At 32.5% G+C, this 20240-nt stretch overlaps 1 protein-coding gene across 1 annotated transcript in view; it reads right to left on the reverse strand.

The window, feature by feature from the left end:
• Positions 1-20240, reverse strand: part of LOC136833836 (muscle calcium channel subunit alpha-1-like) — a 698390-nt gene that overhangs the window by 38772 nt on the left and 639378 nt on the right. Inside the window, 3 exon segments of the mRNA XM_067096136.1 lie at positions 469-657; positions 10899-10919; positions 20112-20180. Coding sequence (XP_066952237.1) covers positions 469-657; positions 10899-10919; positions 20112-20180 — 279 coding nt within the window.

Genomic DNA, 20240 nt, shown 5'->3' on the forward strand with positions numbered 1-20240 from the left:
TACATGTATATATATACAACAGGACTGATAATATATATATATATATATGTAATATATGTATTATATATATATAGGATGAATATATATATATATAATATATATATATATATATATATATATATATATATATATATATATATATATATATATATATATATATATATATATATATATATATATATATATATATATATAGTTCAATACGTCATTTTCATTAATGGTCTCAGGAACGTTAAATTTCATGTTTGTACTTCTGAATGATATACTGAATTTGGCGACTTTGCGAACCGACTACATATCATGGCTAACTTTAACCTCAAATAAAATCAAAACTACTGAGCCTAGAGGGCTGCAATTTGGTATGCTAGATGATTGGAGGGTGAATGATCAACATACCAATTTGCAGCCCTCTAGCCTCAGTAGTTTTTAAGATCTGAGGGCGGACAGAAAAAAAAAAAAAACACGCACCTGCATTCCGACGACGCCGTAGATGAAGAAGAGCAGGAGGATAAGCAAGGCAACGTAAGGAAGGGCCTGGAAACTCTTGATGAAGGTCCACAGCAGCGTCCGGATGCCCTCGCCCTTACTTAGCAATTTGACGAGACGCATCACACGGAACAGTCGGAAGAAGTTGATGGAGAACAGGTTCGATCCCGGCTGTGTAGAGGGGGGGAAACGACTCGAGGTCAGATACCACAGGGTATGGTTCGTCAGGGAGCTACTGGCTATAGTACTAGCAATGCTTCGAGAGGCTCCCAGACTCAAGAGGGAAAACAAGTGACGAACGTGATTTGGAAAGAGATTTCTCAATTAAAACAAGGAAAATAGCAGCGTCATCATTGAAATATAATAATCTTGATGGTTTTATGGAGAACTGAAAAATTTATGGAAGGTGAAATTAAATAATGATTTAAAATAAATGGAAGTACTGGGTTTCATCGACAAAGAACGTAATTTACAGATTAGCCAATCAAAAAAAGGCAAATAGCGTCATTATTAAAATATAATAATCATGATTGTTTTAAAAATTTATGGAAGGTGAAATTAAATAACGATTTAAAAATAAATGGAAGTGTTGGGTTTCATCGACAAAGAACGTAATTTAAGAGAGATTATCCAATCAAAAAAGGAAAATGGCATCGTCATTATTAAAATATAACAATCATGATGGTTTTATGGAGAATTGAAAAATTTTTGGAAGGTGAAATTAAATAATGAATAAAAAATTAATGGAAGTACTAAGTTAATCGACAAAGAACGTAATTTAAGAGAGATTATGCAACTGAAAAGGAAAATAACATCGTCATTAATAAATAATGATGATCGGGAAGGTTTTAATTAATGGTTGAGATATGCAAATATATGGAAGACGAAATTAAAAAGTCGTGATTTTAAATAATATGGAAGTGCTAAGTTAACCGACGAAAGTGTAAAAATGGTTTACAAAAGATGTAGATAAAATTGGAACAAAGGAAAATGAAAACCATGAACATTGTAATAAAAAATAAATAATTTCATAAATAATGACCACCTGGAAGGCAAGGGATTTAGGTTTTTTTTTAATGGGCATAATTCAAAAAAAGGTGTTTGAAAATGACCCGGGAGGGGAATAATCAAGATTTTTTAAATAAAATGGAGCGGTCATTTAAATGCACTGTTCTGTTCTCAGCAAAAAAAAAAAAAAAAATAATAAAATAATTAATAAAATAAAACAATCACGAAATAAAACAAGGCATTTAGAGAAATAACAGAGCAAAAAAAAAAAAAAAATCAAACATGGTATTTCGAGAAACAAGAGCAAAAAAAAAAAAAAAAAAAATCAAACATGGTATTTCCAGAAATAAGAGCAAAAAAAAAAATTAAAATAAAATAAAATACAGCATGTTTTGAAAAAAATGGAAAAAAATTCTTTTATTCAACCTTAATAACACAACAATATTATCTGGTGGGGAATGTCCGCGAAGTAGGAAAAATTACTATTGCAATTCTTTATGACTAAAGGTAATGTTACTCCAAGTGACTTTTCTGTCACTGTTAACTGTCATGGAAGTTCAAAATGCCTTAAAATACAATAAATAAATCGTAAAATTACAATACATAAAATCTTCTGAAATAAAAAAAAAACATGACAAGGCAATTTAATTCTTGCGAGAAATCAAATCAGAAGGAAAAAATTCCGATAAGTTTAACCTAAAGGCAATGAATAAATAAAAAAAAAAATTTATTTTTAGAGTTAAATTTATATCAGGCGTTTTTCGCCTGATCAGCTTTAAAATAATACCCCCTTTTTCCTCAAGAAAAAAAGGGGGTGGGGTTGAACTATAATTTTTTTATGCACACTAATCTAAAACTGATCGGAAATACTTCATCTCACACAAAATTCAACTTTGTATCTTGAAAAATAAAGGAATTAGAGGAGGTTGAATTTCCAAAACAAACTTTGATGGCTTATAACTCAAAAAATTTTTTTTTGGGGTAGAGGCCCTTCTGATGTTGAACGCCTCATATAGTACAAACAAAAAGGACCGCAAAATGAAAGGAGAATAAAACTAAATAACTGGATGACTTTAATGATGAATATGAATAAAGATAATGAGAAGAAAGGACAAAAAAAAAAAGAAATTATTCATTGTATATGACTAGGAAATAATAGCGTGGATGTGACTGAACAGTGATCATATGCAATGATAATGATGTCATTTAAATGAGAGTTGATAATGCTTATGAAACAGTAAAATGAAGGCTGATTTAAAATGTTTTGGAAAAAATAAAAATAAAAGAAACTCAGTCGAACTGAAAATTGAAATATCTTAGTAACTCTCTTTGTCTATATATATATATATATATATATATATATATATATATATATATATATATATATATATATATATATATATATATATATATATAAACATATATATATATATATAAATATATGTCCATATATATAGACAGAAAAAAAAGAATGAAGATATTTATTAAATAAACTTCAAAACTGAACAAATAAAAAATCAGAAAAATCACGAAGTGTGAAAAAATAAATTATGCATTATTCTGTAGAATAAAGCCAGCATTAATTATTTTTTATTTTAGAAATAACAGTTATTTTACTTTGATATACAAAGCGTTCTGCTAATTGTGATGTGATCCAGTGCTGGGTTTGAAGACCTCTGGAAACCTAACTTACTAATTTGATATACATATATATATACATACATATATATATATATATATATATATATATATATATATATATATATATATATATATATATACAAATATAATGGAGCTAGCCCTCTGCGAACAAGCGTTAAGCGAAACGAACTTGAAAAAAAGCGGAATACATCGTTACTAAAATTGCACATGAAAATATCAGGACCAGTCATTAGTTTGGCTGAAATTAATTTCTCCATTTATTATATATTATATAGGTCAGGTTAACCCAACGCACCTATACTGAAGAAATGTGTCCCGTTTTCTGTTGACTAATAGGGTTTATTCACTGACTTTGAGTAAGAAAATAGAATCTACAATTTCGACCAAAGGCCAAGCGCTGGCACCTATGAGGTCAGTCAGCGCTGGAAAGGATATTTAAGGGTAAAAAGGTTTGAAAGGTGTAACAGGAGGAGAACCTCGCATTTGCACTATAAAACAATTGCTGGGAGAGGGTTGAGGAAAGTGAGATGGAAGAAAAGAGAATATGAACGGAGGTACAGTAAAAGGAATGAAAGAGGTTGCTGCAGCTAGGGGCCGAAGATATAAAAGCCATTAAAGGTTACTGAAAAGTAAATTAACGTCATTAGGCTAGCTCGATTATATCTGCGATTCATTAGAACGACATAATTAAAATTAGAGGAACATTACTTTTCAGCAATAGTCAATGGGCATCACATCACAGACAGCGTAAGAAATTACTAAAGACATCGGGCACACCAACTCCTCATACCAATATACCCACACAACTACCCGAGAAGCTTTGATATTTTACTACAAGAAAAAATAATTAATAAATAAATAACTTTACATCTACAACCTACAGTAATAACTGTGCAGATATTTTGTAATACACACCTACGACACGACACCAAAATTACTTCCAATATCAACACGACCAAAGAAACGCTATTTACCAATACACATCCGGCATAAGTGGTTACAAATCTCTATATAATAACAGTGTTTTGCCACAACCACACTAAGGAAGATGATGGACCTTATCTAAAAAAAAAAAAAATGGGGTGGGGGATCAACCAAACTAATATTTCTGAAGGTCAAAGTGGCCTAGAAATACAGAAATGTACAGAAACATACGAGGGACAATGGCAGAACAGCACGGCACAATAAAGTCCTTAAAAAGTATGTTTAGTTACCTCATTTGGAGAAACAGGAATTTTCATTCCTAAAAGGGTGCACGAACGAGTTTCTAAAGGAGACGACGGTAATTGTTACGAGTCTACTACCACTTTATTGTTACTTAAGTCTGCTGAAGACCAGCTCACTTGATGTTATCTGCACTTGTGTCAACTCTACGTAAAGTGGCCGATTTGAAATCCGGACGTTTCTTTGAGTGGTGTTGCAATATCTGGCCTCTAATGAATGCTTAGAATGTTCCGGACATTCTGAACTTGTTTGGATCCTGAATCAGCAACTCAAAAAAGCTTTTCGTAGTTATAATAGTCATGATAATAATAATTATGATAATAACAAGAGTAATAATAATGAAAGTCGACTCGTCCTCGCCTTGGAAAAGAAGAAACGCTTATTTTCAGAGTTGGTGTGCTAGATATCAAATCTAAAAAAAAATATGTTTAGCTTCGTAAATGAAATCTCGAGGGATTTAATCAACACATGATAAAAAAAAAAAAAGGACAATCACGAACATTAACATGTCCGTGGGCCTTCACCCTGATCGCAAAACCTATATATAGGCTACTTTCTAAAAAAGAGATTTAGTGGCTGGAACAAGCAAGGAGCAAGCTTTAATATAGGCGTCAGATTCAAATACTCCATATATAAAAAATTGTCTAAAAATCTGGAAAGAAACAAGACATGGGAATCAAAGTACAAAGACATTATGAATGAATGACTTATTAAAGACATCAAATGGCCTAAGACCTAACATGACAATTTCATTGTGAAATTATTACAATGACTAGAAAATAAATGAATGATCTCTTGAATGTGTATAATAATTTCCTTAAGACTAAATTTCAAATTCAATTTCTTTTTTTTTTTTTTACATTTCTACTTCAGACCACTTTCATGCCGCATTCTACTCTCCGATATCTACGTCGAATATTTACTTCATGCTGAATTGTATCTTCTACAAAATTACATAATACCTCATGCGAGATTTTTTTTTTTTATTAATTACCTTTTTCCTCTTAAGCATACCACTAGAAAAAAGTATATATATCTATCTAGCTATCTCTTTACACTAGCTACCTTCACTGAATTAAGACATACAAAGCAAAAAAGCATATTGCCAAAACTCTGGTACGAGAGAGAGAGAGAGAGAGAGAGAGAGAGAGAGAGAGAGAGAGAGAGAGAGAGAGAGAGAGAGAGAGAGAGAGATTTATCTTCACGCATGCAACTTTGCTCATACAATTATATCAAGATGCACTATAATAAGTAGTGGGGTTTTATCTGATTATAATTAATGAAATAATAATGATTTTCGAAAATGCATTTAGAATGATTTATATATATTATATTTATATATATACATATACTGTATATATACATATACGTATATATATTTATATATGTAAATATATAATTATATATATCTATATAATATACTATTTGCTACTGATCTGTAAACAGCCAAAATTAAAATTGTGCTGTATAAAGAGTCTTATGATGTTTAGATCAATAAAATATATATATTATCTTTATCGACGGCTTAGAATGCCTTTGTTTTTATATGTTTTCATTTATATTTTATATATATGAACAAGGGGAGAGACAGCCACAGTTCACAAAGACACAACGTGTTACAAAAAAATGTTGTGTAAAATATGTATGAGTGACGTCACTAAGAGTATGGATGTATATTTGTCAATACATAAAATTGTTGTATATGCAGTAAATGTGAGTATGTTAGACGCATACACAAAAGTTGTAAGAATGTAAAGAGTTAGGAGATTATATATATATATATACACACACACATATATATATATATATATATATATATATATATATATATATATATATATATATATATATATATATAATATATATATATATATATAATTTCACATATACACACATATATATATATATATATATATATATATATATATATATATATATATATATATATAATATATAATGTGTTCGTGTACACATAGAAATGTATATAAAAGCGGATAGGACAGAGAGACGGGCATAAATTATGCACAGTATTATATATATGTTATTAAAAATTTAATAAAAATGTCCTTTTTTTAACTGTTGTTCAAAATAATCTTACGAACTATCCCTCGGCGACGACTGAGCTTTTTCAATCGTGAAAGATTGCTTTCAAACAGAAAATATAAAGTTTTTAAGAGATTAATGAGAACTTTTATAGCTTTAAAAGGCAGGTTTTATAACTTTATAAAGCTTTATATTTTTTTTATCTTATAAAGATAACCTGTTTCTTAAGTGTACTATAGTTTGTATGATGAATTGTCAGATTCCTCGAACCACCAGTTCATTTTTTTCGTATGTCTGCAACATTGCAACCACTGTAATTTTCATCAATTTGCACAAAGGGGAGGGAAAAGAATTATGAAAAATTATGGAAAAATATAGGGTGTTTTCCTTACCTGGGCTCTCACGTTAGAACTCCCTGTAACTGGTTCAGAATGGTCTTTGTTTTTTAATGAGTTTTTAGTTTTTAACTTTAGAATGATTTCATACATCAAAAACTATGCACATTCATCAAACCCCTCCCTTTCTCCCCCCACCAATTCATATATCCACACAAATACATACAGGATATAAGATTTTGTTTCCCTTGTGTTCGCGGACCCTTCCTTCGCTAATGTTGACTCGTGGTTTGAGTGACGGGTGTGTGATCATTAAATTCATCGTGTGTGTTTTGTTCTACAATGATTTTTTTTCTGTCCTGTGTCGTGTGCCTCAATATCCATCGTTGTCAATCTATTCTTTAATTCCCCATCCATCGGCATCTGCTCACTAATTAGATTTAGTCAAGGGCTACAATCTACATCACCTAGTTATGTTCGGTTCTTACTACAAAGTTCCAAAATTCGGGAATGTAATTTGTATAGACCATCGAGACTAAATGAGTTTCTTGGCATGTGCTTTGTTACCATCATGCCCTGACCACTGAATGGAATATGAAATCTGGCCAGAAGGCCAAGCAATGGGACCCTTGAGTTTCATTCAGCGCCAAGTCACTGAAGTAACCCTCAATTTGCACAATTTTGCAGATTGATGGAAGAGCTACATGCCCTCATTTTCTTTCTTCATGTGGTTATGAACTAAAATAGGGTCTGCCGTAAGCATGGGCGTCCAAAAGGTCTTTCTTTGCTCCCAGTTTATGAAGAATCCTTTGTGAAGAATTCCTTTTCTGGTCACAGAAAGTGCCCGTTGTGACGTAGCACTGTTTGAGCTGCGTACTGCTAATCGTAAGAATGTTTTTGACCACCTCAAGAAATAGGTAGCCAGTATGATCTTAGGAAATGGTTACTCAAGATGACCCCAGGAAATAGTTGGCAAAGATGACCTCAGGAAATAATTAGCCAAGATGACCTCAGGAAATAGTTACCCAAGATGACCTCAGGAAATAGTTACTCAAGATGACCCTCGGAAATAGTTGGCCGAGATGATCTCAGATGACCCAGGATGATAATTAGGCAAGATTAGCCAAGATGTCCTCAGGTTAAAATGATCTCAGTTAGCCAAGATGACCTCAGTGATCTCAAGAAACCTCAGAAATAGTTAGACAAGATGACCTCAGGAAATAGATAGCCAAGATGACCTCAGGAAATAGTTGGCCAAGATAGAAACAGGTAGCCAAGATGTCCTCAGGAAATAGTTAGCCATAATGATCTCAGGAAATAGCTAGCCAAGATGACCTCAGGAAAGAGTCTGCCAAGATTACCCAAGGAAATAGTTAGCCAACTTATGATGGAGATGGTACCTCAAACTCTGTCTCTTTTTTATAAGCTATGGAACCGTCAAGCCAAAGGTTTTCAATGCACTGACAAAATTAATACTTCTCTGTGAGAACACTTATTTGTTATATATATCTTCTAGTCAAAATGCAACTAGAAAATCGGCAAAAAGCAGTAAAAGTTTTTGCTCATGTTGTTAAAACTGAATCAACTGGTTGTAGAATGTGTAGACCTTAGAACTTCCAAGATATTATGCAAAAATAAAGCAAACTAAACATAGGCATCAGTAATAATACTAAACTTGGTCTTAGTTCTTATGAACAGACTGGACTGTCCCTTCTTAGAGGTAACCATCCATCAGATACAATCCTCCCAAACAACGTCATGTGCAATTGCATTTCTTCTCCATTTAGTGTAGACATATTATCCACGTGCCTTGTCTTCTACGGAAAACTGCAGTATCTGCAAAATTTTCGAAACAGAGTTATACCACCTACTGGACTCGTGAAACACTAATACACAAGTTACTGCAGTTTCAGAATGATTCTTCGATGCTTTCCACGAGTATTTAGGGGTCACATTTGCAGTGTCTGCAAAATTTTCGAAACTGAGGAATACCACCTACTGGTCTCGTGGAACACTAATACACAAGTTTCTGCAGTTTCAGAATGATTCTTCGATGCTTTCCACGAGTATTTAGGGGGTCCCATTTGCAGTATCTGCAAAACCAGTAGTGAGGCAAGGGAGTATCTACCAAGTTTCTCAGTTTTGTAGTTTTGCAGATGCTGCAGTCTTCCATTTTAGGGCAGAGTTGTTGTCAATAGTGAAGACTACGTGTTGATCTCTTGATATGCCAATATTTGTCACGGAGTTCACAAACACACGTGTCAGTTACAGGAGAAAACGCGGCTGGGAAAATGGTCACCACCGCCAGAGAAAACAGTTTTCGTCAAGCGAAAACAGTTTTTGTCAAGAGAAAATGTTTTTGTCAAGAGAAAAGTCTTCGTCAATAGAGAAAAGAGTTTTCGTCAAGAGAAAACAGTCTTCATCAATAAAAAAAACAGTTTTCGTCAATAGAAAACAATCTTCATCAAGAGAAACAGTCTACGCCAAGAGAAAACAGTCTTCATCAAGAGAAAACAGTTTACGTCAAGAGAAAGCAGTTTTCGTCAAGAAAAATATTTTTGTCAAGAGAAAACAGTTTTTGTCAACGTCTTCAGTCAAATTAGCTTGGTGGATATTCCCTCACAGGAAAAGCCGCTACTATTATCACCAAGAAAATGACCTAATCACAATCTTATTTCTTTTAACTACTTTGATAAGTAGCAGAATTAATATGTACTTACAGCAATGAAAAACTAAAAACTAAAAAAAAAAAAAAAAAAAAAAAAAGGCACTACAAGCAACTACTGGATCGAAAGTCTGGAAAATATAAAAAACTTTATTAGCTAATTTATCCTCTGCACATGTAGTACTTAACCACCCGATGTGGACATTTGTGAAAAACCCAACAGTTTCTAATATCTTCCAGGTATGCTAACAGTACTCTTGGCTGCTGTATGTACATATATAAACTAATAATAATAATAATAATAATAATAATAATAATAATAATATTTAATTAGAAGCAAAAGCCTTCAAAACCAATTAGCACACAGATGACGATAGCAATTTAACTTGTACTCTTCCACAGTACACACACACACACACTCATACAAGTGTGTGTATGAGTGTCTGTGCGCGTGTGTATGTGTGCGTGCGCGCGTGCGCACCTGCGTATATACGTGTTTGTTAGTATATGTGTGTATGCGTGTATTTCAGCAGGATCAATACGTAAGCATATTCCTGATGAACTATTGCTGCACTTTACACAAAAAAGTACTGGTTATGCCAAGCGGTGGTGGAGGGAAGACTGGAAGAAAATATTGTGGTGTTTATTTTCAAAGAGAATTATTGAATAAAATAAATATATATAAAGCCAATGGATATTTGATTAATTTCCGGGTTTATACAGAAGCTAAGTCGTTTCTAGAACTACTGGTTAAAAAAAAGAGAGGATCAGTAACACTACATGGACAAGACATTAGACATACAGACATATATACGAGTATGTATAAGTAAATATATATGTATACATGTATGCGTATACGAATATACAAATAAATTTGTATATGTAATCGCACGTACACATGCATGAATGTATATGGAGTATAATGATATATATATATATATATATATATATATATATATATATATATATATATATATATATATATATATATATATATATATATATATACAGACACCAACCTACTTTCAAACAAGTTACATTCCGGACAGCCATTTGTAATTTGTTTAACTGTACTCTTCATGCCCATTTAAATACAGTATGTTATAAAATCAATACAGTATTGTACGTTTTTCCATCCTAAAACACAATATAATGTACATACTGTACTGTATGTACAGAATAGCCGCGCACAACAGAATCTGAACACAGTTCTAGTCTGCAATCCCATTTGTTCGTATCTCTGAATGTTTGTAAGTTGAATGTTCGTAAGTAGGGTAGTGTCTATATATATATATATATATATATATAATATATATATATATATATATATATATATATATATATATATTATATATATATAAGTACACATTGAATGCATGTGTATCTATGCACACATACTGTATATATATATACATGTAGATACATATACAGTAATCATAAAAGCTAAGGATTAACTGACGAAAGAAAAAACAAACCCAATCCGGTGGGTTCTCTTGCTGTAGATTTTTGGAGATTTGAGGGGGCCAAAGTTCAGATCGAACGAAGCATGAAAGAGAAAACGGGTTGGAAGTCTTACACCTCAGAATGAAGTAAGTAATTGGGTTACAATTTTTGGGTTTAATGAAAAAAAGGGAAGCTCAACAACAGATAAGAAAAACAGAAAATTAAAGCAAAACTTTCAAACCATGTCCTGATGGTTCTCAACTACTGCACAAATGACAGAGCTAGGAGAACTAGCAGCATATTAGAACAAACTATATATATATATTTTTTAAATATATATATGAGATATCACAGATATTATTTCATTTCTTGACACAGATCATATTGTACTTCTTTATTTTTATCTATTTTTTTGGTAAATCAAACAACAATGGAAACACCGCTTAAGGAAATTTAGTCTAAGCTACTTGAGGGTTTCAATGCACGGTAAAAAAATAAATAAAAAATAAATAAATAAATATCTTCCCTTCCCTTAGCTTACAATGAACAATCTACCTAGTCTCAGTTTCTCGTGACTTTTGGTTCCTAGAAATTTTCACAAAGATTCTGCAAAAATCTAAGTTCCCTGTAATACACAACATTACACCGTCCTGAATAAACTAGTCTACACAGAAAAGATTATCTATCAAACCTTCTCTGTCTATTCATTCATCTATCTCTCTCTTGCTATTCCTCCAACTTATCTATTGGCGAGTCTGTCACATTCCTGGCAACCTATGAGTGTGTCTGTCAGTCTGTCTCTAAAGTGACAGGTGATAGATGGACAGGTAAAAGAGACTGAGAGATTGATCAACAAACAGGAAGACGGGGGAGAGGTGGGGTCTGGGGTCTGGGGGTGGCGGAGGTACATAGAGACAGTATGTAGAATGATATTTAAATCTGGTATTTTTGACAGACAGACAGACACACAGACAGACAAGCGGATAGATGGAGACAGACAGACAGACAGAAACATATTAACAGACAGAAATCATCCCAGATTTGAAAGGTATATATGTTGTTCTTATTGGTAAACATCGATTAGAACTAAACATTTTCCCAGACCAAATTCTCGTTTGTACAGTCATTGCTGAAATATAATATATTTAATAATTAATAACAAAGGCTAGATATAGAATGTATGAAAACTAACTAAGGCATGAATATATATATATATATATATATATATATATATATATATATATATATATATATATTATTTATTATTATATATATAAGTACCAAATTACACTATTTACCAGAAATAACATTTCAATACATTCTGTCTCATACTCAGTTGACTACAATTACTCACACAGGCGCGAAAACAAATATACACAAATACATACAGTACACATACACACACGTATGTGTATATAATATATATATATATATATATATATATATATATATATATATATATATATATATATATATATGTATATATATATATATAATATATATATATATCTGTATATATATATATATATATATATATATATATATATATATATATATATATATACATATGCATACAAACACAAAACAAGCAACCAAATATTTGTATCACTTTGGTACAAATTAACTATCCTGTATTTCGTCCTATCTACTATAATAACTTTATGTTTTCTTGCTCATCTTTCCGAAGTCAATTCTTCTGAAAATGGCACTAAAAAGATAGGCACAGTAAGTTCAGGATATCCAACTGTATATATATTGAGTCACTTTCAAGATTTCATCACATCTAAAGGTTATTTTCGTGATATCTTAATTTCCTTTGAGGTTACTCTAATATAAAGCTTTTAAAATTTAATTTGGCTCGAGAATTAAGTTGGTATGTTCTGTAATTTATTTATGTTCCCTTCACGCTAATGATCAAGTGCAAACGTTTTTGTTAGAATTGAAATTTTTTCAAAAATTTTGAAGTCTCGGCGTCAAATAGTTTCGGTATTTGGGGCACTGTGAAACCGGGGTATGAGAAGAACGTGTTTCTAATATTTTATGTACCACAGACTTTCCAACTATCACTATTATCATTATTCAGAAATGAACAATGAAACAAGTCCAGATTCAGTTCTGAAAATTATACGCTAAGATTTTAGCTATATCCACCGTGTATTTAACTTTACTTGGGTTTTGGTGCAAAACTATTCAATTTTGTCTTCTGATTTATTTTTATTTATAAGTAGAAACCTCCTTTAACACTATAAAAAACAATCTTCACTAACATCATGTATTACCTGACTATCACCAACTAAATTCTTGAAACCCCCCCTGCGTTATCTCCATATATTTCCTTTTAAAACATTTCTCTCATACTGAGCTCAAGGATCTGGACGCATGAAAAAACTGCGAACATTTGCCTTGGGTACCAAAACATTCCTTTAAGCTACAGTGGCCTGAGATATTCAGAGTTTCTCTGGTAAAATGCAATTAGTATTTTCAGAATGAAACATAACTCTCTTGTTTGTAAGGTTTATAACTGTTTGTGTGAACCATATATATATATATAGCAAACTCACGTCCATACATGCAAATAATCACAAAAGGAATTCCCTAAAAAATTTTTGTTTTGCCAGCTGACTACATTACGGAATGAAATAAAATGGTCTCACTGAACTGCATGTAAACGTAATAATAATAATAATAGAACTAATAATAATGGCTACAAATCAAAAGGATTCTTCCAAAAAAAAAAAAATTTTTAAGTAACTAAAAACTAATTGAGCTTCTGTTGTCAAATAACTGATCTACTTGAAACCTGTTTTATCTGTTTTCTTCACAGAAAATTTCAGAAAATTTGGTTCTGGGAAAAATACAGTTCTGTCGGGTAAAAATTTTAAGCTTAGTAAAATGGAACGATACAACAATAAAGTGGGGAAAAATATATATATTACCAAGTATCACAACAACGATACAAAAAAACAACATCAACATCAACAACACCAACAACACAAAATACAAAAGACAACAATTCTGAGGCCTCATCCATGCCTTATCAAAAAAAGGTTGTTGTAAGATATACATAAAAGGTTATATACTAATGGGATTTAATTATATATTCGATTTTCGTACACGGCAGTAATAAACAACGATGATAGGAATTAATCATCTCTACCAGTTTCTGCATATTGTAATTTCTTCTGTTTAGTTTTATGTCGTGTTAAGTTTTCGCTATAGCTAATTTTTTTTTTTTTTTGGAAAAAGACGAAAAACATATCTAATAGCAGTCAATTTTGAAAAAGTCAATAGCTATATATTTCAGATACTTCTTAAAACCAAACTCAGTTTCCTCAATGAATTTGGCAATTTTGTCAATTCACTTGTGCACAATTAAGTCACTTTGTCAAGATTATTAGACACAACAAGTTTCCCAATAAATCTATTTTTAAAATTCTAAAGAAAACTCGTTTGTTATTTTCGTCATCATTCAGCTACTTGCAAACTTGAAAATTAAAACGCCGTGGCTACTGAACCTATGCAGAATGTAATTGTAACAGCCACAATGCCCTCTTAACTTCTCGAATTCTTCGCGCTTTTTTGGATACGCTCGCCACTACAAAGCCTTAAGATCCAAGTGCAAGGAAGGTTTGTGAAGTGTCTTACGATTAAGAAACGGGGGACAAATAAACCATGTATTTACATTATCACAAAGATTGCCAGACGCATTTGGAAAAGGAATTTTCCAACGGTACTACTTCTCAGACAATCATCTCTACTTTATCACTGACAGGAGGGGATTGGTTGGGTCGTTTCTGAAATATGTTCATGGCCTTTCTCCACACAAAATCCAAACATCATTTCACCAGCGGAAATACTTGAGTATTTTGTTAAAGCAAATTCAAAGTAAAAATAAAACAATGATTGCCATACAGGAAAAAATAAAACCGCAGGTACTTCTGGCACTTAAAAAAAAAACAGTATACACGACTCTTGCCTAATAATAATAATAATAATAATAATAATAATAATAATAATAAAATTTCTGACCGTCTGATATATATAACTATCATGAAAAACTGCAAGATACAAATACATACATACACACACACACACACAATAACAAATCAAAAGATGTTTGAGACATGTGGATGACGCAACATGAAGAAACAAAACAAGAGGATGACATAGAATTCCCTAGTGATAAGAAAATAAGACTTTGGAAAGCTATCTTGGTCTTCGCTACCTGTCCGTCAATCAACAGGATAGTGTACCATTCGACTGGAGCGCTATCCTCCGCGTAACTGCACAATTTTGCTAATGATGCCCAAACTAGCAAATGGTATTGAAGATTCTTGTACGTTTCTTCGATGACAGCTTTCTTGCCTAAACACAAAAGCATCCACGAGATTTTCCTATCGTCAGTGGTACTCATTTGAAATATGGCGAGTTTTAGCTCCCAGGGAACCTCAGTAATTGTTTATTAAGATCAAAGATGATACCTTTATGTCCTACATCAGATACGATCTAAATCGCTGTATGTTTTTTTTATTTCACTGTAATTCTGCCCCCCAACTCTTTGCATATGTAGTGGCTATAAAAGCTAACAAGTTACTCATGAATAATATATAATTTTAGTGAAATTCATCGTCAAATGACACATTAATGTGTTTGCAATAACAGTTTAAAATAAGATTAGTATCAAAGTTTTTATCCCTCGGTTCATTCGAAACAAATTCTCTGAGAGTCTGCCATTCTTCTCACTAGCCTGAAGTTCTGACATTTTTCTTACTAGCCTGAAATCCTGACATATTTTTCTTACTAGCCTGAAATTCCAATACTGTTTCCAAAACAGGATACAGGAATGAATGCACAACAATTATGCGAACATTTTCTTTCCTGACACACGTTAGTAAAAGTGACTGAAACTGTACGTTCAGATAAAAACGGAAGCTTTAAAAGATCTGTCTGGAAAAAAAAGTAAACATAACCTCAGGTTTATTGTCTTTTGAATAACGATGAGGGTCACGTGATATGATGCACAAAAGAGACTTGCATACATGCAATTCTGTGCAACTGAGGAGACTGTAGTATGAGATGGAACAGAGAATATATAGTGACTCTGGACAACGTGCACGTGAAACAAATATATTAATAGAGAGAGAAAGAGAGAGAGGGAGAGAGACAGAGAGTATTCTTCGTGACTGTACGAGTTGAGATGTGAGCAACACAAATCTGTAAGTAAGGGCAACAAGTGTGGACAACATTACTTCCATGCAGTGTGTGTATCCGAGTGTAGCGGGTGTGTTGTGTTGGTCGAGGGCGGCATGCAACTGTGCAAGGGTTCTGTGTAAGGGGTGTGCAAGTGGGTGTTTCACGGATTCCATTTCTGTTTCTACTCTATTTAACAGACACCACCAAGAAGCTGCGGTTCCAACACAGCCAACGCCTCAACTGACGAAGACAGAAATATCCCTTTGGCCTCTGCGGAAGTGACAATAACGCTTCCTCCGATCGTGGGGCTTCGTCGCGGAGGGAAATGTCTGTGAGATTACTCCGTTCAGAAGCAATCTAGCTTTCATTCGCAAAATAACTTGGACCACTAAATAAAAATGTCAACGTGCAAAAATTGGAGAGTGGAGGAAATTTTTGCTTTACTGAAAAACTAAAATTCTTTACACACACGATACACTATACAACTACTGAAAAGAAGTAATTGATAAAATAAGTCTGTATATTATACAAAATTGTTCTTTTTTATAACTTTTTTTATATTTATCCAAGTTATTCAGTCCTTTCCCTCCAGCAACCACGATCTTTTGAGGATAATATTGTCATTCCACCCCTAAAGTTTTTTTTCTTATTTTTCTTTAGGCATTTGATTGACATGAACATTTGTCATCTCTGCTTGTACCCTCAGCTAAAAGCTGGCTACAGAAGAGACACCAGTGCTCATGTCAACTCATCAATGGAAGTTATGCTGCCTGGATCATACATCTAAAAGATGACTGAGCGAATGAAGTCAAATTTTAATTGCAGTCCCCTGTCCTTCAGTACTACAGACGACTAGCTACTGTTTTTTTTTAAAGAAAAATACCAAATTTTTTTTATAAAGTAATTTGTATTCTTCCTAACATACAAACCTGAAGGCCTTTACATAGTATTTAGCTTCTGTGTAAAGACCGAAGGTTTGTATTAGTGTAGGAACAAATACCTCTTTGAAATAAAAAAAAAAAAAAATTTATATTAATTCTAAAACCAAACACATTCGGACCGAAATATTGTACAAAGATTACAGAACATTCCATTCGATGAAACCTAAGGAGGACAGTCAGGTATAAAGTATAATATTAGTTAAATTTTATTTAAAATCATCATCAACACATCGTCTATATAAGCTGAAGCGATGTGTATTTCTGTCAGCAGACAGGAATATAATATTACGTCTCGAATATTTTCATCTGCCGATTCTGATTCAACTTTGGAAATGAGTAATCAATTCAACTTTGGAAATGAATAATCAATTCAACTTTGAAAATGTGTAATCAATTCAACTTTGGAAATGATTAATCAAATCAACTTTGGAAATGAGTAATCAATTCAACTTTGGAAATGAGTAATTACTTCAACTTTGAAAATGAGTAATCAATTCAACTTTGGAAATGATTAATCAATTCAGCTTTGAAAATGAGTACTCAATTCAACTTTGGAAATGCGTAATCAATTCAACTTTGGAAATGAGTACTCAATTCAACTTCGGAAATGCGTAATCAATTCAACTTTGGAAATGAGTAATCAATTCAACTTTGGAAATGAGGAATCAATTCAACTTTGGAAATGAGTAATCAATTCAACTTCGGAAATGCGTAATCAATTTTTGAAAATGAGTATTCAATTCAAAAATGCATAATCAATTCAACTTTGGAAATGAGTCAATTCAATTCAATTCAACTTGGAAATGATTAATAAATTCAACTTTGGAAATGAATCAATTCAAATGAGTAATCAATTTGGAAATGAGTAATGAGTGAGTAATTACAACTTTGGAAATTAATAATTTCAAGAGTAATAAATGAATAATCAAAACTGGAAATGAGTAATCAATTCAAATGGGCAAGATTAAAGAGCGAAACAAACCAAATTAGTGAATAAAATGGGAAGAAACAAATTTATGTATGGGTATTGGAATGGAATGGAATAGGGAGTTTAGGCCAAAGGCCAAGCACTGGGACATATGAGGCCATTCAGCGCTGAAAATGAAACTGAGAGGAACTAGGTTTGAAGGTGCAACATAACAGGAAAACCTCGCAACTGAAATTGTTAGGAAAGGTGGATAGCGAGATGGAAGAAAAATAATATGAATGGAGATACAGTAAAAGGAATAAAAAGGGTTGCAGCTAGGGGCCGAGGGGACGCTGCAAAGAACCTTTAGTAATGCCTACATTGCACCCCATGAGGTGTACTGCCTTATGGGGGTTGGGGTACATATATTGAAAAATAAATCCCAGCAGAGAGCTTTCGGGAATCAAATATCTTCTTTTCAATCTCAATCCCTTTTCAAGGGAGAAACTGGAAATCGAATCAGTTCCCGATTCCTGTAGAGATTTATCTTTATTTTGTATCCATACATAACCATGGATGTCTCTCCATTTAAAGACTCATGTTACTGTGAGTATCTTTTAATAATAATAATAATAATAATAATAATAAAATAATAATAATAATAATAATAATAATAATAATAATAATAATAATAATAATAATAATAATAATAATAATAATAATAATAATATGCGTGACGAGAAAAAGAGCGAAGAAGTTCAGTCTGGTACCGCGGACGTCAAAGCAGCATAAAATTCATCTCCTCCTAAAATCTGCCAAAGATTTCAACAATCACAACAAGCAACACCGAGGCTGGAGGTTGCACTGATAACAAAAATATTACTTCGTTTAAAAAAAAAAAACACTACGGTATATATTGTACCTGAAAAATTCCAGATTATTAAAACATATTTGCCAAATTAATGTAACATTTTAGGATTACTTTTGTGTGAATCGGAGGTGAATTTAAGTAATTTGAAAACAAATTAACTGGCAAGACGAAAAGACATAAAAATTACACATAACTAAACAATGGGACATTACTGTAGAGTTGTGAATCAAAGTGATCTTTACAAAATGCATGCATTTAGTTTTTTCACATTAACAAAAAAAAAAAAAAAATAAATAAATAAGACTGTTTTTGCTACAGTTCCAGGAAAAATCTCCAGATGTAATCAAAATAATGCAGGTTACAAGATTGGAGTCTAGAAAACTTGAAAATAGTTGTCAAAGGTACAATTTCCAAATACTGATGACTGTTTCGGAAATTTCACTGGTCTCTCAGATTTTACGACGATTGTTAAACAAAAAAGTAAAATTAACATTTAACTCTTCTTTCGTAACACTAGTCCAGGGGTTCCCAACCTGGGGTACATGTACCCCCAATGGTACATTAGTACTCTTCAGGGAGTGCATTGGATCTGAGAGAATAGCCAGTAATGGACAATACATGGTGTAAAATCTGCATTGAGATAGCACAATGTCGTGTCTTTTTTTTTTTATTTCCTTATTACCATTAATATTCTTATGCAATCTACACAAACAGATTTCATAATAAAATTATATCACAATATCAAGTTCATAGTTTTTCTTTTTCATCCTCAATTTTTAGGGGTGCACAGGAATCTAAAAAAATGCCCAGGGGGTACAGAAGATCAAAAAGGTTGGGAATCCCTGCACCAGTCCATCTTGACACTGCAATTCTTTCATTACTTTACTCCCTTTCATAAGAAATACTGGACTTGAATTCGTAAAATGATGACACTACTAAGGAAAAAACTCAAGAATTTACATGAAACCTTTTACTGGTTATAGCATTGTCATTAATAACGGGACTGCATGAGCATGGTAGCTCTGAAAACAATCCAGTATTACACTTAGTTTAACTTTGAATGACACAGAGCGGAAAAACTAAATGCAAATACATTTGGCCTACTTAAAAAACAATTAAAAAACTATTCCTCTAATGCTGGACAAAATGTGTATTTCGTGTAACTAAAATACGACAAAAATGTTTGATATATTGTCATTGTTGACGGTACTCTTTAACAAGGACGAAATGTAAAACTAGGCGAACAAAGGACATTAGACTCATGACATGATTAAAAAAAAAAATAAGAAGAGAGAGAGTACAACCTCCTTGCCTTACGGTACGCCAGACAAACCTTTCTGTTTCTGTAGTATTCGGCGTCCATACTCGCAGCTGCCGCCTGCGCTTGATTGGTCACTAGTTTCTGGTGAGGAAGCCTAACATCAGCTCTGACAAGTTATGTAGCTTATCTCAGGAAGGGCAT

This window comes from Macrobrachium rosenbergii, chromosome 52 (genome assembly GCF_040412425.1).
Source record: "Macrobrachium rosenbergii isolate ZJJX-2024 chromosome 52, ASM4041242v1, whole genome shotgun sequence".
NCBI lineage: Eukaryota > Metazoa > Arthropoda > Malacostraca > Decapoda > Palaemonidae > Macrobrachium > Macrobrachium rosenbergii.